The sequence below is a fragment of the Chelonus insularis genome, unplaced genomic scaffold (genome assembly GCF_013357705.1).
Source record: "Chelonus insularis isolate UGA/USDA-ARS -01 unplaced genomic scaffold, ASM1335770v1 contig_358_pilon, whole genome shotgun sequence".
Classification (NCBI taxonomy): domain Eukaryota; kingdom Metazoa; phylum Arthropoda; class Insecta; order Hymenoptera; family Braconidae; genus Chelonus; species Chelonus insularis.
In genome coordinates, this window is record NW_023276522.1 from 1,111,778 (window position 1) to 1,138,925 (window position 27,148).

Genomic DNA, 27,148 nt, shown 5'->3' on the forward strand with positions numbered 1-27,148 from the left:
TGTTGGTATTAACATACATACAAATACATTTATAAACGAGTATAGAAAATGAAATGAGGAGCGAATCGAATGGAACCGGTGGATCTTGGGAAAGAGCGTAGCCAAAGTTACTTGATGTATATACGAGCTGATACGTGCGGCGTTCGTCGGGAGCACAATGGCAATGTTTACGGGTCGATCGATGCTCCCGGTTTCGCGGCCATGTTGGTGTGCCTCTTGCTCCCTCTTTTTCCCCTTTCATTCCTCTTTTAACCTCACAGTTCATCCTCTTTGAGCCTTTGTCTCTATCTTTCTTCCTCTCGTTTCCTTCGTATGTCACGAAGCAAAACAACTACACAAGAACGAGCCAAGAGTTATACTCTTTTAAAATAAAAAAGAAAGAAAAAAAAAAAGAAGAGTCACCGAAAGGAGAAAGACAAGCCGCGGGAGTGGCTGGAAATATGTCTTGGTGATATTCTTATTTCAAGCATACGAGTTGTACTTGAAATTGTTACAGAAATACTTTAGGTCGATACTGAAACATTGACATGGATATGACAATAACCAAGATCGATTTAACATCCAAAGTCAACTAACGAACTTGTCGAGTGGGATGTATAATTCAAGAGAAAGTATGTAACGAACAGATTAGATATCATAGATAATATATCGTGAATAAAAGAAGTATTAGTAAGCATTTTTGATCTTTTTTATGAGGATTATTGATTGAAATGAGTTCTAGCTTCTGGTCATCAGATCTATGATTGGAATCTTCAAAGAAGCTACGTGCTGTGTAGTTGAACTGATTGGTGCGTGGGTGGTTATCTTTGGGGATAGCATCTTGAATGGAGGCGTATAACAAGACCTGCGGGAATCTCTTTGTATTCTCATGAAAGACAATGCCACCGCCATTTTGAAAAACATGCCGCCATTGTGACTAGTCTTAGGAGTGTCAGAGGATTCCAAGTAAATCCTATTGTGAATTTTTGTTAATGGAGCTTGAGATATTATAACTAATTCATATGAGGTTAAACAGGTCTCATTATTTAGCTATTACAAGATCATCATTTTGGCTCAATACAACAACACTTGAAGATATTCGCCACTGGTCTTGGAAACATGGAAACTTGGAATCAACTTGATGGAGTTGAAACGTCAGAACAATTTATTTATGTCTAAACTTGGATATTAATGTTTATTTATAAAATAATATTTGATAGAAATTTTAATGACTTGAAAAAAAAAAAAGAAACTTTGATAATTTTAATGTAAATGAATTCTTTTGGTTCCGAAGTAGTTGGAGATATTTAGAGGAATGCCAAGTGTTATTGATAAAATTAATGAACTCAATCTGGGAAACAAAATGTAACCTTTCACTCACACTCAAATATATATAACAACCCTAGTAGCATGAGTAAACACCCGCTGAGTACAGTCAAAGTATGATTCGATTTATTATCATCGACGCGTGCTAGGGATGGTATACTAAGGCTGCCTTCGGCTCATTGGCCCGCAACAAGATCAGACGCGACCCTAATATCGAATTCGTTTTCCGTTTATTGGATTCTTTTTATCCCAGAAAATTTCACAATCTCTTCTCTTGACTTTAAGTGCATGTTATTCGATCATACCCATCGTTAAATTGAGGAATGCTGTAATCTACTATACCGTTTGAATATTTTATTCTTTGTGATTATTTAATCCATCCTATCTTTCTTTTAAAGCTTTAATTCAAATTGAGTCATAAGCAATTTTTAAATTTCTCCATCACATTTATTTAAACTATTTATTTTAAATAAAAACATGTTGATGAAATAATTTTCAACATCAATGAAGACAGGATAAAAGCAGAATAATGACAGAAATCATCATCCTAGGAATATAATTTTGTTAAAATGAATGATTTAATGCATACGTGTGGTAGAAATATCAGGGGCAGTTGAAATAAAATCTACTTCAATATTCATAGAATACAAAATGTACTGTCACGTCAGAGTTCAGTGGATCCACGTCGTAATGTATACATAGTGGTAGAAGAGAAACTACCGTCGGAGAAAATCGAAAATTAATTAAAAGTTAAAATGCACCGAAGCTAACTGGATTATTCTACATAGGACCATGGGATGATGAGCACGTGACTTTTGCACACATCATCCCTTGTTAAGTTCAACCAGAGTGGTGATGATGCCGCGAGGACTTTTCTAAAAGGCCATCAGTTGTAAAAACATTGAACTAACTTCAGCTTCTTCACACTCTCACCAACGTTATTTCGGTGAATGCCAAAAGATAGCAAACTTTTAAAAAAGCACAGAATTTTTAGCAAACAAATCAGCAAGTTCTTCCTTGATGATCATCTAGTATTTTGTAACAATAATTTTCTTAAAAGATGAACTTTTTATTCATCATGTCAGTTAATGTCAAGACTTGGCAAAAAATATTATTTAAAACATTTGAATTTATTTATATTAAGACGTAAAAAAAAATTCAACAACATCTAAAATGACTAAATAAGTGGGTGGCCTTCATCAATTGCAGCGTAATCTTTAAAAGTACGAAGTAAGACGAGAACTAAAGTAATTAAATATAGTAGACATCCGGGACTATATAATATAATCGGATAAGTTTAACGTTACAAAATATGCACCTTTCGATATAACTGTAAATTACTCTTATAATTTACAGCACAATATCCCTCTGCACATGTTGATAGAAATATCCCAATAGCAACCATGAAAGGAAAATAATAATGACATCAAAATAAATTGAAAGTCAATTAGAATATTTGACAAATAAAACAATGAGTAAGAGGAACCTTATATATGCCAAATAGAAGAATGATTATGGTTTGGAGTAGTACGTGATATTTCACTCAAGTTGAAGTGTTTACCCTACAATTAGGTCTAGATTTATATTTGGTTGGCCTCTTCGTCAGTCACTTCTGGTTCTTTTTCTCACCCTCAAAAAGACCCACCCACTTGATATGGGCATTCGTGACACGCGTAAAAATAACTCTGGGAGACTCTTTCTCTTTTTATTTTCTCTTTCTACCTTGTGAAATGCTGGCTGTTGTTATATATACCTTAGCCTCCAACCGTCGCTTATTCGTTGGCCAGTCAGTAACAACCCTGGCACGTGCCGAGTCACGCGCCGCTCTCTACTTGATACCTAATTGAGTGATTGGTGCTTCCTTAAACCGACAGGTTTATTGTGTCTTTCATTTTCTTCATATAAAAGCACAATCTATGTAAATGATTTTACAAAAATGATGGTTTGTTTATCTTAACTTAAAATGTCCAATTTTCAAACTATTTATTTTATTCAAAGGGTGTTAACTCGTCGGCATTGACTCACGTACAGGTTTATTTCTTTCGATCCCTTTGGTATTAAAGAGTGAATAACATGGCAAAGTCTCCCTGAGTTAAGTGGCTCAGCAATATATCGTTGTGACAACAGAGACAGAGAAAACAAGAGATTCAACAGCCAACTGATGCTTTTCCCACGCGAACACCCACGACATCTCTTTTTACATTTTCAAACTTTATTGTTGCTCTTTAATGCCAATGCTCCATTAGTTCAGATGAAAAAAAATATTGATGAAAAATGAGTGCTCATGTTTATTTCCAATGATACTTTATGGGTGGTGGTGTAGGAGATGATTTATACCTTGTTGTGCAAAATTATCAAGTTATGGAATTTTTATTCATTCACACTTTCAAATATATCAAATCCATATTGGTTCCTGAATGTTGATAAAATTGTATCAATCACACTCGACACTTTAGACTCAGTTACTTTGAAGCTCAATTATTATTTGATAAAACTCAATCAGACCTTTAATTTGAATTAAATCATCAAATCAAAGTGGAATGAAGATATTGATTACTTTTCTTAATCGAAAAAGTCGATAATAATACTAATATGATATATTGTTTTCATGTAAGAAATTTATTATAAAAACTAGAAGAAAAAAGTCCTGATGAATGTCAGAAACCCGACTTTCAGGCATCTTATATCTGAGTATCGCTCGAGTAAAATGATATAGTCGTGCGTAGATGACAACAAGGACAGAAAAGCAAACTCAACGAACGGATACCATCCATGTTTCCATGGAAACTCTCAGCGCAATTCGCGTTGGTTGGTCCTGCACGGCCTGCCGCCACCCTGATAAGCGGCTTACTCTCATTCTCTCTCACTCACTCTCCGTCGTACACTACATTTTTTGCCTCTATTCCCTCTCGTATTCTCGGAACCTTCCTCACCCTCAAGCTTTTTCTACTCTCACTGCTAAAATGTCCTGATGTAGATGAACGAACTCTTCAATCTTCCGAGGAAAAAAAAATCGTAATTGAAAATAAAAAATTTCGAGAGATACATTTATATATGTTAAAAAATAGATCAAGTTGGAAAAAAAAACTGTTGAAGATGTCTTGAAATAACAAATGTAGTGCGAATTGTTTGATGCATAGTAAAGAAGCCATAGAAACGGTAAAAAGGCTTCATTCGATACATCGATTGGTACATTAGTCAATATAAATTAAATAGAGTTAATGTGTCATGAAGGAGTGCAGACTAAAGACATTACAATGTTGTCAAATAGGGTATAGAGCTTTCAGGATACTTGCTTCAAGTCTGCTACCGTAACATTAACAAAACTATTTCGGTGTTACTTGCACTCCAAGTGCACTGAATTCTCCTGCACCTTACTCTCTTAAAATGAAACTTAAATTAAATACATTTTGTAAATTTGAGCTCCAAATGGATATTTTGATTTAAGTACTAGGAATTTTTGAATACAACATAATTAAATGCAAACCTGGATGATTAAAAATATTTGACATGTAAAATTGTATTGAAGAAGAAAAGCTGAATGCCTTCAACGACTAATCTATTCAAATATTTTTTTGAACTATCTCCAACTCCAAATCGATTCTTCTAATAAAGTTTGATAGTGATAAGAGATTGAATAAATTTCTCCATCATCAAGAAACCTTCAATTATACAAATATCTCTTTGTGAGAAAATATGTCAGCTCTAAAAGATTATTCTAGCTACCCCTATATCTTGACCCAAAGAAATTCACCTGCCGAGCAAAAATATTCTATTCTTGAAGAAAAAATTTCCAAGAAAGCACTTTTTCACCAAAATCACGTACAGCAATTCTCTTATTTCCTGAACTACATCTACTTTATGCTAATACTGTGGTGACGGTATAAAAAGGTCAGCTTACCTTGTGGGAATGCGCCAAGTCCATGATCAAGCGGATGCGGGTGCGGATGTCCATGTGTAGCAAGTGCAAATGGTGAAGGTAGTCCAGGATGAGGTCCACCAGGATGTCCATGAGAATGTGCATGAGGATGTGTACCAACCCCCATAGCTGGATGACCATGAGGATGGTATTGGGGGCCTCCGGTCGGGGCGCATGTAGCACCCGCCGCCTTCAGATACCCCGCCATATAGCCTGCTAGGCAAGCCAGCTCACCCGCCACTGCTGCGCCCTTATCTCTTTCACACTCGTTGCCAACGTAACCCTCGCACCACCAGTGCTGGTCCTCCCTCGTCGTCGTTGCGTTTACCGACGTCACTCTCTGATCCAACGAATTTGATGCCGTTGCCACAGATCCACCGTACGTTCTCGTCTGAGCGATCCAACGATCTAAGTACTCCACCTACATCACAAGAAATATATTGTGTCAAACATTTGAAGCATTATTTTCTTACTTAGTGGAAAGGTCTTGATTATTGTTATACTCTGTCGCCATCAAGTATCAAGTGTATTAGACTTTGAAAATCATTCAATACGCCGACCGGAAACTGTACTCAAGAAAAGTGTCAGTGTGTCAGAATGGTTTTTCCATTGTTTGATATATCATTAAAGGATCAAAGAAAAAAAAACGTAAGATCTTGAAGGTGGAATATTCCATAAACGCGCCTATGACAATGACTGGATTGACATTTTTTTACTTTCCTCCAATGATTGAAGGTAGCGGAAAAGTTAAATAAAAAATTGTATAATAAAATGACAATCTTCTGACATAAAATATCCCAACCAACCGTCGGCGAACATAAAAACATCTTGTACTTCGAGTTCAAGGAATGCAACCTAACAGGTATCACTGATCATTCACAATTATTTTTTTAATCGTCAAAGATGACAATAAAAAAAATCTGATACCAAGTTCAATGTCTAGATGAACCCTAGTCTAATACGCAAGTTATCAATATTCACTCACCGTTATTTTATGCAGAGCTTTTATTTAACTATTCAACGTAAATCGCAATTCAAGACTCCGTTTCAAGATAATATTATCAATCACTTATTCACTAAATCCATGTATTTTTGTACACTTGTTAATTTCTACAACACTTGTCTACGTATGTATGTTGTGTTAGGATAGAAAGTAGAATAACACGTTAAATAAAATTGCACTGATTCAACTACACTTGATGGATGATATTTAACACCGAATGAACCGTCGGAAACTAGTCACTGGTTCAGTTAAACTGTGAGCGATGTAGAGTCACACAACTCTCGACAGGACGGACTCACTCAAACTGCAGCGCTATCCCCTCTGCTAAGTCCCTAAATAGTTTTTCAGGCCCTAAAGTCTTTCTTGGATTGTGGGGGTGGGGGATTCTTTAACAACTCAAGACTCGTCTTCTTGTGGTTTAAGAAGGGGAAAACGTATCATCTCGTATGAATGGCTACTATTATGTCGATGATTCTTTAAATAATGTCAAATATTAATGTTAATTTGTTGTTTGATTGAACGTTTTATTGATTGAATGATGAATTTAAAATGTGTATATCAACATTGGAATGGACATGTGATTTCAATGGTGAAGTTATTAATAAGATAACGTTAACATCAGGGAAATTTTTTTTAATCACCTGACATTTAAATGATAAATATTTTTCATGTGTCGTAAGTAATTAAAAATTGTGGTGATAGAGAAGTTTTTTTGTGATTAAAGTAATTTTTGCAGTTGATTGGTGATGTAAGACTGATTATTGTGATTTAAATAACTCCATAAAATGCAATTGAATTATTTGTTGCAAAAAAAATTATAATACATTTAAAAGTAATTATGTTAAATTTTTATTTCTTGAGAAAGAAATTTTTTTTTTCTCATTCAGCTTCATTTTCAAATGTACAAAATTTGATTGTATTGTTAAGCCTGTAGTGTATAAAAGATATTTCTATTTTATAAATATGTTATTAAATACTCATAGTGTTAGAAAAAGAAAACTTGAAATATTACAAATCACATGCGTGTTAGTCCAGTATTAATTCAAAGTTATGCCGACATTTGAGTTAGCTACTGTTGAGCGGCATCCGTTACGGAATTTTATATAGCTAAGAAATGAAGAGAATAAATGAGCAGACATTTATATTCATAATTACTTTTGATACGAATATACCCCAAGATACAAACCTATCACTATTTTTGATAGAAATAAAGTAACTGTGAAAAATATTTCATCTAATTTAAAATTCTAAAAATATCAAAATGAATTAAAACATTTACAATTTTGATTTAAAAATTTTTTACACCTAGATTTGAATATAAATTTTACAAAAAGATATAAAAATATTGAAAAAAGAGGAAATTAATAACTGGTCATTTATCAAATTCTATATTTATCTGACAAAAAAAGATGATCTTTTAATCTTTTATTCCAGAATGGTAAAACAAGATTACATGAAAGAAAATGACAATGGAATTTTTTAAATTCTCTATTGCTCAACACAAATTTGATAAACTTTAAACGACACTTGTTTAATATCAACCTCTAGACACCTTAGTAATACCTTTTCACAAATAATCCATGAAAAAAACTTAATACTCAAATATCGAATTTTATCTGTAAACCCCTTGGATTAAAATCCCAACTGATAAACCATACGCGGTTTTTATTTCTCTTGAGCACACAATAGGCTAAGGAAGACTGTAATTGTCGCGTGCTAAACCGGAAGAAGGGGGCACCGTAAAAAAGCCATCAGCTTATCCATCATAGAAAATTTCTTCGCGATGTTAAATGACTAAATAAACTCAACTGAGTCACTAACTCCGGTTCTCTTGATCATATTTAATCAGTCATTCATCCGGCTTTCGTTTGTAAAGCAAGAAACGATACTAAGGGAAAATTGTAGCAAGAATTACATGAGTGAGGGTTTCACGCATAGAAACAAACAACGAGATAGTGAAGGATTGTGGATCGGGACACGTGAGATATGTTTACACGGGGGCATTATGCCAGATAATGTTTGTTATAGGCTTCCAACGTCAAAAGAGTGAGAAAGGCTATCCCGACATTAAAAGACTAGCTCCGGTCGATCCGCTTATAGCGGATGAGACTTAAATTGAGTGAGAAATAGTAAACTAGTTAGAGTTACATAAATTACTAAATACAGCTGTTAATAAATACGATCAGTCTTACACTTATTAACTCAAATTAAAAGACAACATCTATACTTTTCAAACTTTACTCAAAAATAAGAAGCTTAAAAAGTAGTGATAGCTGAAAGCTCACTATTCTAGTATGTTTATCCACATCCTTCACATTATATTAAATAAACAATGAAACATTGACTCTCAATTATTTTTTAAATATATTCCTCACAAATAAATCCCATAAACTTGAACATGAATAAAAAATTGACTTTAGTAATAATTGATTAATTTCAAATAAATTATTGCAATTTTAGTTACTGCCTCAAATGATTTTTAATTACTATGATAATTGATTCAATAGAAATTCTAATAGTTGAAATAATGACCATGATTGGAGGGACTTTGGGATCAATGGAAGGGCATGAACTTTTATTGCTTATAATGAAGGTAATTATAATGAAATAAATGTGACCTCATTAAGCGATTCTAATCCTGTGGAATATTTTATCTAACCATTTTAACCCTTCAGAAATCCCAATAACAACCGAGAAAATACTTTATAAACACTTGTGGTTATTTAAAACAGCAGAGACAAAGAAGAACCGCACCCTGTCATCAGCAAAATAATAAAATAAATAATGATAATCTGTACGACTTTGAAGTGCACTAAAATCTATTGTCATATCCTAGAAACTTTACCCCAATGCTTGGAAAATTTGCAAGGGTCTTTTTTCTATCTTAGAATACAGCTCCCTCACGGTGAAAATTACAGGTTTGGAAAAACCCTTACTCATTAAGTGTCAACGTTTGTCGTTCCTAAGTAAACATAATAAACATTACTGGGTGTCGGTGACCTGTTAGTCTCACTTCGTTCGACCTCATAATATAAGCCGAGACTCTAAAATAGAAAGCCTTTCCTTTCCTTACCTGTACAGTCGTCAGGAAGTTGAAAGTATTGCAAAATGTCCGCCATCATGACGTCAAAACTTTTTTGTGGTGAAGGATTTTAAAAGATAAAATTGTACCTAGTACACCACCACGAAAAAAACAGGTTTTTTCCCAACAATATTTCACAACGTCCTTCATCAATTGAATGAACCGAGAAAAGGTATTTGCAGAATTAATGCTACTGGCGCCAAATCCGTCTACTACCTTTAAAATCCTGTGTACCTTTTAAGAGTACCTAAGATATGTATTTTTATCTCTATTCAATAGTTAGATTGTATGTTAAATTTTAGAAGAGGTCAAGTCCTTTGTCAATAACGATGAGTAAACACTTGTATTCATGTCGATAATAATGACCCCGTAGACACGACTAGGAAAATCCCGCAGACAGTCTGGCGCTGACTTATTTTGGCGGACTATTCAAAATGACTTTTACTAAGGAATCCTAAACACTCGTGATGAAGGACATGGTTATTTATCAAGACTTGAAATGAGAAACACTGCGCATGGGCGAATCATATTCCTCCCATCTTCGTTTGTGACTCCGCCCTTGAAGATTTTTTTTTTTCATCATCTTCTTTTGATTTATCCACTTTTGATGAATCTTTTCAACTTTAATTTCTAAAATGTTTCACTTCTTAATATTTCCATTTTTTTTTGGTGCTATAGTGATTAAATTGTTGTCAAATGAACACGCAGAGAAATGTATAGTAAAAATTACTCTTAATTTTATAGTAATTTGGTGACATTGGAGGGTGAGGGTAAAAATTACTGTGCATATTCTAATTTTTAGAATGTGCACAGCAATTTTTACAATGTGTATAGTAATTTTTACCCTCACCCTGTAGTGTCACCAAATTCCTATAAAATTCAGGGTAATTTTTACTATACATTTCTCTGCGTGAAATCAAAAGCAGGAAAATCTTTGAGGAATGAAGTTTTAAATATTTATAATGATAGTCAGCCATTTTATTTAACTTGAAGTAATTGAATATTTTTAGTTGAATAATTGATAGACTCTTTGTGTTAAATAAAAATAATATATTTCATCAGGTTTATTAATACAGTAATATTTGCTTGAAAAAAGATGGTCTCTTTTCTTTGCAGTTAATACGACCCTCCATATAATCCTATATAGATTCATATCAGACTCTTAAACCCTTTGATATTCAACCATCGCTCTTTAACAACATTTAATCATTCCTCATAAACATATAGCACGAAAGGAGTAAAAAAAATAGCGCAATCCTGATATATTGACAGAATCCGATCCTTGTATATTTCATCACCTGCAACCACACTTTCGATATGTAGACTTGAGAAAAGAGAGCTGGTATCAAATAATAATTCTACAATTTGTTTCTTCTCGCTACCAAGAATCTGCTGGTCCATCTACATATGTTTGTCTCTCAATTTTTTCTTCTTCCTATTTTATATTATAACTTTTTTTTTTCTTTCATCTTTTTCTGGGCTTCAATACGATCGTCGGCCTCTTGTCTTCAGCAAAACTGGGCATTCATAATAAATGATACGAATTCATATGCATAAATATTAAATACAGTTGTATATTTACGACGGTCGGCCGCTGTGGCATAAAAGAGTGAGATAAAGAGCGAATGTGAGTAACTGAGAGAGATGCAAGGTCGTCAGGATGATAGTATAAAAGGCAATAAGAAGGAAAGAGAAACGTTGATGATGATGATGAGGAGATGGTTGGAAAGAATACTTACGAACGGGTGGGACACGACGAATTTATAGAGGAGAAATTAGGAGGTTTATAGAAGCTGTGCGCGGTAGCCGAACCGTAGATCATCATTAGAGGTCCAACTGGGCTGCCACGTTACCACGCTCTTTTCACTGCCGTTTTCTTACTCACTCATACACTCGTATGGTTCGCACTTCGATCTCCAACCTACACCATGACATCTGTGTACACACGATACAGTCAGTTTATAGCGTAATATACGCGCACATCTTAGCTCCAGTAAAAAGCATCTCATGGATATATTTATGTGCGACTCAAGGGGACTTGAGATCATTTATTTCCTTACAAGAAAATGACGGCTAACTAAATGCACGTCCATTCGGTGTATATGCCATGTAAGCCGCATAGTCACAAGAGAAGTAATTCAAGTTTTTTCATTTTAGTTCAGTTTTCGAAAAATATTCTTTACAAATCAATTTATTTTTTTTTTTTTTTCAATTAATTATTTTTAGGTCAGTATTTGTTTATTACTATCACTATTGGGTATTCAACAAACGCATTATTAATTAATACAGTCATGTTTTGAATAATTTTAAGACTAAAAAAAGTTTGCACAGGAATATTATTGTTTATTTATTGTAAATCAAGTCAACTAGATAAATTGCATGGCTGCAAATTTTTTTTTTTTTTTTGATAATATTCAATAATATGTCTAGGGATTCAATGAAACCGCACTCAAGACTTTCCTTTTAAACTTGTAAATTAAGAGCAATTCCAAGAATTCTTTTCAAAGAGTTAACGATTAGTAATGTGTCCCGAGATTAGTATTAGTTTTATAGTTTACCTGTCCTTTCTAATCTAAATAATAATAAATCCAACCAATTCTGTTTTAGAAAATAATAGCCAATATTTATGATAATTTAGAATTTTTATCCTAATATTTAAATCAATCAAGAGTTAAATTAACAATATTTAGACTACTTGGGATTTTATTTAGACACAATAATATATAGCCAAAAAAATACCTGCATTGAATAAAACTTACTTATTGTAGGAATTTAGCTGCTGCAATTTATAAGAGGGTCTACAATTTGTGTGAAAATTGGATAAATGACTTGTCAGTTGTAAAAGCAAGCTGTAGCACGCCCATTATTATAGCCATTAACAATAGGCAAGCCACAAGGGCAGAAGTACGAGAAATGATCCTACGTAATTTAATGGGAACATTGGTACGAACATTCCAAAGGGAGGTCCTGATGGGTGGTCTTTTGGGGTTGAAGCCTACGCCCTGGAACCGCCTTCATATTATTGCATCTTTATAATATAAATTTTCCGCTTCTTTTCAGTACAAAAGATCTAATTTATTGAGGTTTATTAGCTAATTTTATAACAACATGTGTATACGACAAGTAATGGATTCCAAAGAAGTTTATAAATTTAGCATTCAGAGAATGAATACCTATTTTTGTTTGGAGATGTGTTCGAGCAAAAATTAACGATGAAAATGACTAAATATGCAACATAAAAATAAAGTGAATTAAAATAATTTGGAGTTCTGATATAGAAGTTTTATTTATTCTAGATTTTAAAAAAATAAGAAAATAGCAGCTTAATTCAGAATTGCTTATTGAATTAATTTTATTAAATATTTTATGCATAGCTTTTAATAGTATGGTATTAAATGACTTCTTTAAAATACTCCAAAAATGTTGGTGCTAACCTAATAATGATAAAAATGAAACACAAAAATACTTATTTAATAATAAACTTCTCCAGATTACTGAAGTATTTATTAATTTCATAATTAGAGGCTATTATTGATGAATTTGCTAAAAGAGGTTTGTCAGATTGACAGACTTAGCATTCTTTCAATGCTGTATAAACAGATATTCGACCCAATCCAATGAACTAATTTTTCTAATAAGACTAAATCTTTAAAGATCTAGGAACATTTCAACTGAGTCATTCTTTTCGAAATTTTTAATCTTCTACTAATTTATATTTAAACGCTACAAAGGTTCTATAGTAGTTAAAAGAGGTAGCCTATTTTAGTTGCCTGACATATTTCAAAAAGACATAAAAATTAGCACCATTCTTAATACATCAAGATAAAATGATTTTTCTGAACCCATGGGCCTGAGGAGACTAGGAAATAAGATGATCGTAAATTCGACATAAACAGGTTGAAGATGTACATTTGGTGAGATGGAAAACAAGGTGTACCAGGGATTTCAGGGTGTACCACGGACTAGCAGAAACAGTTAAAACTCGTAGTGGTAGCAAACACCATCAGTACTAAGCCACAAATCCAAGCTTAACCCGAAGCTTATGAATTAAATTGGTTAAGCCCAGCGTTAAACTAAGATCTGCGAACAGTCAGTAGGGAAAGAGATGAACATCTTTCTTCATCCTTCTTTTTCTTCTTCATGATGCTCATTATTTCTCCTTGTCTATGTTTTTTTTTTCTTTGATGATAATAGGTTCCATCCTAATATTTAATTGGTGAAGGCAAAGATCCCATGAGTCGTTGGATTATCACAGTGGGGTGCAATAGTTGTTACTTTAGTTTACACACCCTTTAACAGCCTTTGCTCCACAGCAAACACCCGGTTAATACAAATCTTCTAGCGTCATCAGATGTTTAAATTCATTTTCAACACTCTGAGTAGTTTCTCGTTTTACAAACCCAATTTTCTAGCGACATATTTCACCCCTATCTAAATGATATTTGAAACTTAACCTCCAGATTGTATTTGTTCTATTCCGAATTCAAATAGCATATCCCTATTGGATGGAAACTTGTCATTAGTATATCAGAAAACAAATAAAATTTACTGGCTATTCAACTCTCGAGCATCAGACACAAAATATCCCAACGTCTTTAACATGGAAAAAATTTTTATGACAAAAATACAGACTTGGAAATTCCAAATAATCCTTCATCATAAAAATGCTCTTGAAAATTTCCCAGCTATTCTTTTCTTAAAAATAAGAAGTATTTTTTACGGTAAAATTGACGGAAGATATATTACTCCAATTGACGTTTCAGTCATGAAGCGAAATCAGAAGTTTATTAGTTTAATTTTTACAAAGTCACTGGTTATAAATAAAGAAGAATGTCTGAATAAATTAACATAGTTTAACTTTTAACTAAATAATCTTGGGATTTTTTTTCTAATTTAACAATGAAATTATTAAACATTATTTGATATAAAAAAATTCAATAATACTAATACAAGTATCAATGGATAAATGAAAAATGGTAGAAGGGGATATAATAATCCATAGAAAAATCTCCAGTAAAAAAGGCAAGCGTGTCGTGACCTAAACAAACGAGCATTTACTCGTCCATCATCACGACTTGGGTAAATACTGCTTGCATCTATGAAGAGCAAACAGTGTAGGAAATTGTAGCAAACCGATCTATAACTAAATTACACGGTTCTAGGAGAAAGAAAAGGTGCGACAAAAAAACTTCAACATGTTCTTGCTTTTTTTTTCTTTCTTACACATTTAGTTATAGTAGACAAGCATATCGGCAGCTATATAAACACGTCAGCGCTTGCATTGTTCGTTTTCTAGATGCGCCTGTACTATTGTACCAATCGTTGTACTAAAATACTACTGGCCCAGTTGTTCCATTCATCCCTCACGTCATCAAGAATGAGAGGTAAAGATGAAACAAATTTCTCTCCGGATGTACTGTATAGAGAAATGTACACATCTACATCTTCTTGAAATGTCATTTTCACTATATCACCAAGAAATATTAATCTCACGTATTTTACACCTAAATTTCAGAGGGTCACGAAAATTTTGATTTATAAAAAAAAATCCAACACCTACTGAGCGATCTCACGATATTTTAAAATCCATATCAGAGCATTAGCCATGATATTTTATTGCTCTAAAAAAATCATAACTTCTCTTCAATACATTTTATATTAAACTGTGATAAAATGAATTATTATGTCACAAAAAAATATATAGAAATACGTCATTTGAACTTCCGGACCAGTTTATAGATTATTGAAAGTCTTACTATTCATCATGTACCAAGTTTCAACAGACGGGATAAGCTCTTCTTTTGTTCAAGCAACAGGGAAGCCCATTAGGATGTCAAGGACTTGTATTAATTTGCCATATTGTGAATTGAAATAGGGACAGAAAGATCAGATGCGTAAATTGATTGAAGTCTCTATCAGGATCAATATTGATAATATGTTCAAGAGAGGAGTGTAAAAAAATTGTTTTCCTATTAATTCAAGGACTGAGCTAGACATCTCTTGTGGTTTCCTAAACATTAGTTAAATATTTATAAAAAAATTAAAACAAAACAGAAATATTTATTCAATAAAATATTAATTTTAAATTATTCATATTTTTTTTAAAAATTAATTGATAAACACTGTTTATAAATTTCTGTCTTTAAAACCTTTCAAGCTTGAATTTCATTTCATTTCGGAGCAAGTTTTTCTTCTGAGGGTTAAAATTCTACTCCGATCCATGATAAGTTTTAAAATCATCCCAAGATACCTTAGGCCTATTTTAAATATTGGAATAATTTTCCACATAAAATTTTCTTGAGATGAACATTTGAATAACTGATCAAAATCCCTCTAAAATCTCTGCTGACTCCAAAACCATAAGATATCTATGAATAACCTTGCTTGTATATCTTGTGTCTTAAAATGATTTTTCTTCAAATAAATAAATAAATAAAACTACAAGATAGAAATAAAATAAAACATAAAGATGTTTTAAAAACTAGGTATTAGAGTGGACTGAAATCACACTTCTCAATTGAGAAAAGAACCGAAGGTGTATTACCGTTGACACTACGGTGACAGAAGAATTGAAAATGACAAGCGCGAGGCACATTGGTCAGCTGAAGAAAATAACTATCTCTATCCACCTGTCAGTCGGTCTCTGACACTATAACAGGTATTGACTCTATACTACACAAAAATATTCGGCTTTTGCTTGGTTGAGTGTCGTTGACAAAGACAGTGAATATTAAATATACTTAAAATAGAAATAAAAAAATTTTTAGTCTGCGATTTAATTTAATTTTTTACTGCATCTCTTAAGTATAATGTCTGTTTTTAATAACATCAAATATCCATTGATTAAATGGCTTTTTATTTGATACGATGCATAAGAAAAAAGGAGCGGAAGTACTCATCTAGCTGTCAAATTTAAAAAATTTGACAAGACATAGGAACTGGAGCCTTTTAGCCATTTGACATCACCTCACAGAATCATTTGAATCTTTGTACAGAGTAGATTTAATCTTAAAAACTACCTATATATAAAGAAAAACTGAGTGACCACTCAGGAATTTAAAATTTTTATCAAATAATAATAGCCATTGGAAAATGTTGTTGAAGATGATGTCTTAATATTTAATCATTTCTTTAATTCATTAATTATTCATAGAAATCCGAGTTCTTTAGATTTGTTTATTCATTTTTTTTTCTGAGTCTGCTTTAAAAAATATAATTAATCAAATTGGCCCCTCTTTTATTGTTTCTTTACTCCTTTAATTGACTTCTTTATGAGTGATTAATCAGGAAAGAGGTATCTCAATAATTAAGTGAGCCATATTTAGGATTCTACAATAGGACCGGATTTAAATAGTTACCCGAACATTTCTTTAAATTCTATTTCATGTCATAAATGTCATTTATTCTCAATCACATGGCCAGTTACTTTGAAAAAAATTTAACAGAGGGTTAATTTGGATATTGATATGGTCATATTGAAAAATGAATGGATCAAAAGCTTTTTTGTTAAATAAAATGAATTTTTTTTAATCCCCACACGCTTCAAAGATAATACGATAATGTATCGTGTATATCATAGATAATATATAGATATTTGAACCCTCTTTTTTTGCAGTAGTGCACATACGACGAAAGAAGCAAGACTAATAGGCCAGCTTTCGTTGGTTTTCTCTCCTTTCCTCTAGGGCTTCGATAACCCTGTAGGGAATTTCTTGCATCGCCCCAACCCAGTTAATCACCGGCAAACGACTCGTTTATTGCTGAGGATGTTGTTGGCCGGGTGCTGCATACTTGCCCCCTTCTTTCTTGCGTGCTAATAGAATCGACAGTAGATTTTTATCTGTTATTCCCCCTGCGGTTATCTGAGAAGCAGTTGCTTCATTTCTTGATACACAAATTTGTCAAACTTCTCATACCAACATTTATCTATTTATTAATAAATCTTTCCTTTTATTTTTTACCTTTATCATTCTTTGACGTTTCATAACTGTATTTATGTATACAAAGTCAGGTATTTTATTCACGTATGGACAAAAATATGGAAACAAGTGCAGAGATTGAGGTGAAAAAACTATGAATAAAAAAAAAAATTTTTTTTAGACTCACACACGTCCGGTTCTCACGAGAAAAGGTCACATCTAACAATGACTCGAAGGGCCATGACGTTTTACTTCAAACGATTTATAGTATATGGAGGCAAGAAGGTGAGGTGTGAGGGATGAATAGAATTCAATGGACCAGTCAGACCCACCCCCACAAAATTTCCAACACCCATCACTAAACACGCATCGAATTAATTTATATTTCCTGTTAGCTACCTTAATATAACTAGATAAACATTCATAAGTTTTCTATTCTAGTTACACCTGTGGATCCTACAATACTCCTATTTATGTCAGTTTCTAATTATATACAAATAAAAAACTAATCACTGCTTCTTGTATAAATTTATGAAACATCCGATTTAGGAAGAATAGAATAAGTTTATTGAGAGTCAGCTGATTTATGTGATAGCTATCAAAAACATTCCTTCATATTATTACCTAAGAATTCATTTTTTTTTTCAAATTATTATTTTATTGCACATTAATTTGATTATAATAAATAACGAGTAATGATTCATTTGATATTTATGTCTTTTATTTGATTTGTTGCAAATAGTTTTAGAGACAAAATTTTATATTATTACCAGCACATGAATTATTAATTAAAAATGAGCAATGAAAAGTAATGGGAATTTAATTTTAATTGAATCAATTATAAATGCAACTGCATCGAGATATTAAAAAACGTTTATTAATAAGATTTTTCTAAATAATTACATCAGAGTTTATAATATTATTTTCTTTTATTGATAACACACAATGAGTACAAAAATTATAAAACCCAGAACAAAATTTCAGTAACGAAAACTTAGAGCAGGAATTATTCGATTTAAATCACTTAAACAAATATCAATCAAGTACATGAGTAGAAAACAATGTAATATACATTTTACAAGAACGATTTAGGTCCAATTTTGGAACAAAATGATAATGATTTATAATGAGAGCCTTAGTGGCTTGATCACGTTGACACCAAAGGTCACGTTTTCTTTAAGGTTATAATATTTAATACTCTTCATACCGAGTTCGGAAGAATACTTCTCCAGGGTTATCCAGGAACCTCTAAGAATCGGTGAAATTGTGATCGGGATGTACAGTTGGTACTTAATCCCCAACAACACCACAAGACCAAACCCAAAAGAGATGAGGATCCAAAAATTTCCAAAAGGTGTGAAGGAGTACAGTCAGGTGTGTTGCCAGGCCGACGTCCGAAAGCCAAGAGAGCGTTAGCTAAATTTTGCAGATGAAGGATGTGGTGTCATGAGCATGACCCCTCTCCTAATTAAAGTACTTCGGATGACCTCTGGCGAGCGAGGGCTAATTAAAATAATATAATAGGGCACAGGTCCTTAGTGCACTATAAGTTCAAAGTAAAGATTTACTCCAAAAAATTAAAAATTAAAAACCAATTTTCAATCAACAATTTTTAATAAAATTAATTAGAATATAATTATTATCAAAGCAATTAATGAGTTATTGTTTAGTATTGAATTAAAAATAAAATTAGGACAGAAATTCCAAATAATATAAAAAGGAGTGAAATATTTTTATTAAAAGATTCAAACTCAACAAAAACAAAGAAAAATCATTTGTCAAAATTTAGAAAAAAATTCTGTCTTAAAAATATTGAAATTTATATAATATTTTAAATAGAAAATATATGAATTTTATTGAATAGATAGTATAATTAAAGAAAAATGTGTGGTTCATAAAGTTCTATGCTGACAGATGCGGATCTAGTCTAGAGACTACGTAATTCTCGGTTCACCGAAAAAGTTATATAGACGAAGAGAAGAAAAAAAAAGATAGAGTGATATACTCGTATAGTGATCACGAATGAGCGCCTCTATTCAAACACATCTCTTCTATCCTACTCTTCTTTCAGCCATAACACATTTTGTAAGCATATATCACTGTCTTACTCCCTCTTCATTTATACTCTCTATTCTGTATATGCATAATACATCTTTACATGCCATCTATATTTATATATCCAACACGTAAAATTTTCGCTGGTCTACTATGTAAATCCATCCATTCCTTACGCATGACTGCATTTTGGAATTCACAAACCCCCCACGAAAAAGAAAATACATTCCAAACACACATTTAAGAATTTATACTTAATCTTAGACAAGTTGATACCAATTTCAATATTTAGAAATTTCTGCTCGCTAGTGAGAAGTTGCTATTAATTATTCAGTCAACTAAAATATATTTATATAATAAATACATAAGTTTTTTATAAGAAAAAAAAATGGGGTGGTTTTAGGAAAATAAGTAATTATTACTTTCCTTCAAACTAATTGTGCAATTTCTTCGCAATAATAAACTTCTCATTAAAATTTTATAGAAAACTTATTACTTCCTCTGCGGTTACATCAAGTACCCAAGGTCCTTAAGTGTCTAAAAAAAAATTATTTTTTTAATTCAATTGAATTGAAAAATAATTTTAGCAATAAATAAATTAAAAAATTCTTTTTTTAAGAACAATAGATTCATTTTGAAAATCCATCGTCATTTGATGTATTCTATTTTCCTAAATAAAACAATAAACAATCGATTGTTGCCGAATTTAAACTGTGACCAAAAGTATGTCATCCTTAATAAAAACAAAATGAGAGTAAGCCGTGGATTAAAAGAACATTAAACAATTCAGAATCACATGTGTATAAATTTATAAAATCTGTAAAATTGATAGTTTTATGAAAACTTTTCGAAAGTAAAATATTTACGTAAATCCTTTAGCAGTGAGAACCGATAATTCTTTATTGGAGACTATGCATTGATTGCAATGCAGATTTATGATGGAATAATTGAACGCTTTTGCAAGCTGCTATATATGTATATAAAAAATATCATAGTGCTATCATGCCATATACAAATATAATATACACATACACAAACCGGTTTTAAGACATCGCGTGTGTGAATGCATACGATGTAATAAAATACGCAGTAGCTGTAGTAGCAAGTAGTCGACAGATGATTTTCTTCATTTCTTTCATTCTTTCTTTTAATAATATTCATAGCATAAATGTACATATATAGTTTCCATATTTTCTATAGCTATACGTAAGACAACGATAAACAAACACGAAATTACTATAAATAATAGCAATAAAAAATTTTATATAATGATTTAGTGACAATGTTATTAATATTGAATATATATTGATCATGTTTTGATTTTTTAACTTTCGAAATTCCTAGCCAGTAATTATTCATTTAAATAATTTAGCGGTAACATATAATAATAAAAGTGGGAGCCAACGTTACGCGTGTTTTCGCAATGAGCTGTCACTTGATCAGAATTAAACATCTCAGTTTCCTCATTCACTCATAAATAGATCTAGAAATGGAGATCTCAACGACATGATTACACCTGAATGCACATCATGCGAGTAATGTAAAACAGAATACAACCTGATGGAAGAGAAAAATAGGGATGAATAAAGAAGAGCAAAATAGAGAGGTGCGCTTTCATATTACTAAGAAAAACTGAGTGACCCAAGCGGAACCAAAAGATTACAAACGTTTTTGCGGCTCTTTAGTGGGAAACGATGTAAATTGTATACTCAAGTTCGTACGACAGAGATTTGAATCTCAAGTGTATATAGTACAGCCCTTGACGCCCGACGCCTGTGGTGCGAGGAGGCTACTTTAGAAGACCTTTCTCTCCCTCTACTTCCAACAAGACATCAACTCCAGTTGCTACCCCACAGAGTACCTTTTTGTACTCCTCGTCCTGCGTATCCTTAACGCTTCACCGACTGTTTTCATGCGTACTTCTGCCCTGAAGCTCAACCACAAATTTTTTAAATCCCTTTCAGATATTTTTTTTTTTTCTATTATTAATTATTAACTATGCGACCTATTTTATACAAAAAAAAAAAGCAACACAAAAAAAATAACGATTTTTTTTGTTATGTTGGTAGAGGGTTTATGAAGGGTTTGTTAAGGATTATTTGAGCCCTATGGTAATGGAAATTTTTGATTGTTATTTGGAAAATTTACGGAAGTTATTACCTACACAGGTTTATAATTCGTTAAATTACCATGACAATTTGACTGAAGTAGACTTCTGTCACTTTTATTTATTTATTTATTTATTTTTTTACTATACTCATTATTAAATTACGACAAACTGTGATTTTTTATGGTTACACTGCAGAATAGAAGTAAAAAATCTTGCATGTAACTTCTATTGATGATTACCGCATTCTTTTCGTTTTATTTAAAAAAATACTATTTTTACTCAACGTTTTTAATTATAGCGTTTACTTATAACATTTTTCATAAATATATCGCAAGATGGTTGTTACAAAATACAACCATTTCAAGAGAGATATAATAAATAAGTATAGTTTGCAGATGAAAAAAAAGTCTCATTCAAAATAATGATATAGTTATGTAGTAATATATTAAAAATTAAAATTTATATCTTTCCACAATTTTCAGAGCATGTAACATGTCCAACATATTATTTATGAATAGTGCAACTAACGTAAATTCAAGTGTGTAAAAATGAATAATCACTACATATGTCAGATATTTATGAGGAATTTTCATAGACTAAATAGTGCAGTTTTTTTTTTTTAAGAAAAATTCACTGGAGAGAATTATAAGGCAATCACAAGAAAATTATAGGTTTGATTTATGAGGTAAATCGACATAGTTTATTAAATGTCATCTAATGGATGGAATTGAGAAAATTATTTCTGAAAAGCTCATTACTTTAAACTGATAATAAATAATAAAAAGTTAACTAATAAATTTCTAAAGAAAAGTAATTATTTCTAATTTAACCTGATTTTATATTAAAAATTTTTTCATTTATTTATAAAGATTTCATATCATATTAATTAAAATATAATTAAGTTTTAGAAGTTGTTGAAAAAAAAAATATGAATATATATTCAACAAGTCCTTAATTATAATTCCTCCAATCATACTACTGAATACTCATATCTGGATAGACGATGAAGAAATTCATATCTTAATCGTAATAAAATATATAAGTCTTCATATCAAGTAATCTTCAACTTAAATTAAACTAAAAGTGTAAAAATTAACAATAAAATTCAACAAATAAATTAACACCGCTATCCTCATAACATAAAGCTGCATAAAACACATTATTGTTTCATTAAAATATCTTTTAAATGATTTATTTAAATTATTTTTTTTATAATAAAACTTTTTATGACATGGATTACTTCAGTTTTAAACCAGTTATAAATTATTATCATCACTTTAGTAGATAATCTTCAATGTTGTCATAAATTAAATTGCAACATTTTATGTTTTATCTTCTAATCATTTAATTACTCATATAATTATTTCAAAACATCTAATATATCATACACATCAATTATTAGAAGTATTATGTGTATTACATCAAAAAAATTATCTCCTTTCGTCAATAAACTACACATTTTTAAAATTATTTTCAAGCTTTTTACATTTGTTTACAAAGTATTGTTATAAAAAAAAAAAAAAAATTTTAATTAATTTCTTTTTAAAGAGAAATAAAAAGGTATTAAGAAAAGAAAAATCCGAGAAAAATGTGAATAAAAATATTTAAATTTAAAAATAGAGAAATATATTTTCTATTGTACTTCGATAAAAGCACGAAAATATTTTTCTAAGACCACTTTAGATAATGTTGTGCTATTGAAATCCATACTTTAGTGTGTATAGTGACCACATTATTATTTATTAAATTGAAAAAGGTCAATAACTATATCCGTAATATTAAAAAAAAAAATATTGTAACACATATATACATATAAGATATGTCCACATATCATCTGTTCAATGTGATTGACATCAGAAAGGCGACAAGCGCTCGTTCCCCTGTGGAGAACAATTTTTAGCGTTTCACGCCCAAGTTGCTATAAGCAGAAGAAAGAAGAGAGAAAAGAATGACATGCTTCGTCCACTCTGCGGCAATGTCGTGTAATTTTCGGGGCGGTGTATTTTTCTCAGTGAGTTGAGTGAAAGAATCTCCGGGGGTCCCTACTGACACGTTCTGTCGTCATTCAAAAACCATCTTTTTTCCATTCGAATACGCATTTATACGTTAACTATATGCATGAGTACCAAAAAATCAAATTATTTCAATAATTTCAAAACTATCCCTGCAATTTACAGGTACTACTTTTTTCAATTTCATATTATTTATAAAAAAAAAAAAAAATGTGAATATATATATATGGAGAAATCTGCATAATGGAATGATATTTTCGTGTTCTTGACCCACTCAAATAAAAATTAATGTTTTATCTTTTGATATTCAAATCGGATTAATATGACATAGTGAGGTAAACGTGACAGAAATACCATTTTTAAATATATTATTGTAATGTATTTTGAATAATAATTTTTTTCAATTTCAATCTCACCAGATGGTCGATTAGTATATTTTATGGATTATTGATAACAATACAATTTGTGAAAATCTTACTGAAAATTCACCTAGACAATTATTTTTTTTTTTTTTCTATTTCAAAAAGACAAACACGAAAACTTGATTAAAATTTAATAACAGTGATACTTAATAAATACACTTTTACTTTATAAAAGTAATTGTAAAATATTTTAAAATAAATTTTATCCTAATATTTTTGGAGTAAAATACTTTAGAATTTAATTCTTTTTAAAATACCAGAAAATAATCATTAACTTTCCAACTTGATAAAATTTTTTTACTTAATTTTTTAAATAAAATGAATCCATTAATATCATATATTTACGTGCATACATTAAAAATGCTTTTAGTTTGCATTTTCAGAGTTAAATTCACGGTTCGCTACTCGTAGTCACTTCATATCAATCGACTAGAACCTACGACGTACTTACTCATATTTTTTTCACCAGCCAGCAAAAATGCAGTTATTTCTCTTGGCTTTACAGTATATACCTTTTTTAATATCAACCCTACTTCTATTACCACATGAATCAGATTGAAATATACGTGAGAGATAATAAAATATCCTTAGGAAAATAAAGACATTAAAGTTAAAAGATGACCTGTATAAATGATATCAATACATATAGAGTTATCGTTATGAATGTAAAGCAAACGTGATAAGTATATATTACTGAGCTTAATTCAGTAATTCATAAATTTTAGTCATGACTGTCAATTTTTACTATTTATTGACGGCAATTAATTATAAATTTTAGCAAATTTTACTTTACATAAATTATCTCGAATTTATTATTGATAACATAATAATGTCAATCGTTTATATGATTATTAAAATGCTTTATTTATTAGAGCTTTGATTATTTTATTATTAATAAACTTGATAACTTGAATTTTAAAAAATTGATAATTTATTACTCTTATAATCATTTAATCAATTGCTTATCGATTAGTTTATTTTACAATAAAATTTATTTCTATTCAAATTAACAATGGTATTTATTGTTATTGTGTTGTTAATTAAAGTTAAAAAGGATGAAGGAGTTACTGTAATATACTTATATTTTATAGTTGAATCAACAGTATTTTATTACTTTAAATAGTAATTAAAAAGCTGCTAATTAAAACAGAGGTTTTTAAATGTAAACACTGTTGTGTTGTTATGGACAATATATTTAAATTTCTTACTGATCATGAGATTTTATTGAAAACATTATAAAAACGAAATAACTTTTTCGATTAAAAATTTATAAATAATAAATGTTTGTAATATAATAAAATAATTATTAAAATATTTAATTAAAAGATAAATAATTTTTTGAATAAAAATCATCTACAGAAATGCTTACTCCAAAACAATTTAATTATTCTAAAAAAAAAATCAATCATTTTTAATACTGAATTCGAGTAACAATAATTTTGTAATAATAAGCTTTTTTTAGTTGCTTGCAACTCAGGGAGTAAAAATTAACTGCGGCATACTCCTTTGTGTTTTCTTCTCAACATAAACACATTAAATTATGTACATAGACCATTTCAATTTCTAATAAATATTTTTTTGTAAAGAAAAACTTTCTATGGAAAATAAAAGAATTATTATTTCGAATAAAAATGCATTTCCAACACCTATAAAAATAACTTTAATTCCCCGTAAAAGCATATAAATATATAAAAAAATAAAATAAAATAATAGCTAAAGAGTGCAGGGAGAGACATAACGAAATGGTCCGTGTGCCAGAAGAAATGACACACGGGTCGATGCCGAGTAGTCGACTCAGAGGCTGTGCCCGAGGAGGTCGTGTCTTTCTCTTTCTTGCTTGGAGTCCGGTTAGGTCTTTATACTTATAGTAATATAACCGCACGACGAGAGCACAGTAGCGGCAAATACCCATAAATATAAAATATGCCCGTCCTTTCACCCTTCCACACACTAACATCCCGCTGAGGGTACGTATAGTCTTGGAAGCAATATATATCAATAGTCATGGCTTCGCGATATATACATGGACATGAGAGTCTTGGAGATAGTGCGCGCGCGTCGTATTGAGAAGATGAGAAATATCCCGAGAAGCAGCCACACTTGAAATGTGTTGGGAGCTGAACCTCAACACCTTTGTGTACGACATTCCTTTTTGCCTTTCTTTTTTTCTTTCGCGCTTCGAGTTCTCTATACCTATTTTTTTACCTTGATTCTCGTTATTCTTTATCTCGATACCTGCCTGTAGCGAGTAGTATCGTAATCAGAAAGATGATTTTGTATTGTTGCAGTTGCGTATCATTATGATGTTAATTTACTTCAATTATAAATGAAAAATATTTTCGTGTTTTGAGACCAAAAGAGTTATTTGATAAAAAGAATTATCCATTTATTTATTAACTATCAAATATGTTTTAATAGAAAAAAAAAAATAAGAATTTTTATAAAATAATTAGTGTACATTTTAATAAATGAATAATGTTTTAAACAATTGAATATTAAAGAAAGTAATTAAATATATTTGAATATTGTGAAGTATTTTCAATAAATTAATTCTTTTGAGTGAATAAAGAGTGAAAATAGTTGAAAAAATTTATTTATAAATTAAAAATTATTATTTAGAGGTTATTGAAGGATTTAATATGATTATGGTGTTTTTAATTTATGACAACCATTAATTAATTATTACGACATCATTTAAATAATCAATAATTATAGAATATTCCCTACGAATTAATTTTTTTTCGTCTTCATAAAATAAAATACCAAGTATAAAAATCCAAGTGGGTCTGTTATTAAAATGCATCGCTAAATTTCATTTGTATAATATATGTACATATTTTACATAACGAAAAATTGTAGAGAAGAAAAAAATTGCCAGTTAATAAACGTTAATTGCTTCTATAAATTATTACATGAAGTTGAACTGTAAATAACAATTATTATAATAACTTCCTACAATATAAAACTTATATTGTGTTTATAACAGTATCATTATTTCTTCCCCAAACAATCCCTTTATTATTAAAGTAATTGATGAATAAATTAATTTTCATTGATTAATTTTGAATTTTTATTCTACTGAGCTCAATAAATATTATGAATCCAGTTTCTAGAACATATTTAGCTCACAATACTTCATACATAAAATACATTACAATAAAAATTATTAAAAATAAAAAAATAATAATTTGTATATTAAACAGACATTTAATTTTGGAAAAAGATCAATGCTGATTGTGAAATAAAATATTCGGCACAGTACAAACAAACTAAAAAGACATGATCAAGGCGTGACTTGATAAAAAAAAAAAAACGTAACAG

The 27,148-nt window shown here is 30.7% G+C and overlaps 1 protein-coding gene across 1 annotated transcript in view; it reads right to left on the bottom strand.

Annotated features, from left to right (window-relative positions):
- The window catches only part of LOC118066956 (homeobox protein OTX2-B-like), a 37,091-nt gene that overhangs the window by 5,204 nt on the left and 4,739 nt on the right, over nt 1-27,148 (bottom strand). Inside the window, exon 2 of the mRNA XM_035083420.1 lies at nt 5,207-5,645. Coding sequence (XP_034939311.1) covers nt 5,207-5,432 — 226 coding nt within the window. The 5' untranslated portion in view covers nt 5,433-5,645. The remainder of the gene's footprint in view (nt 1-5,206; nt 5,646-27,148) is intronic.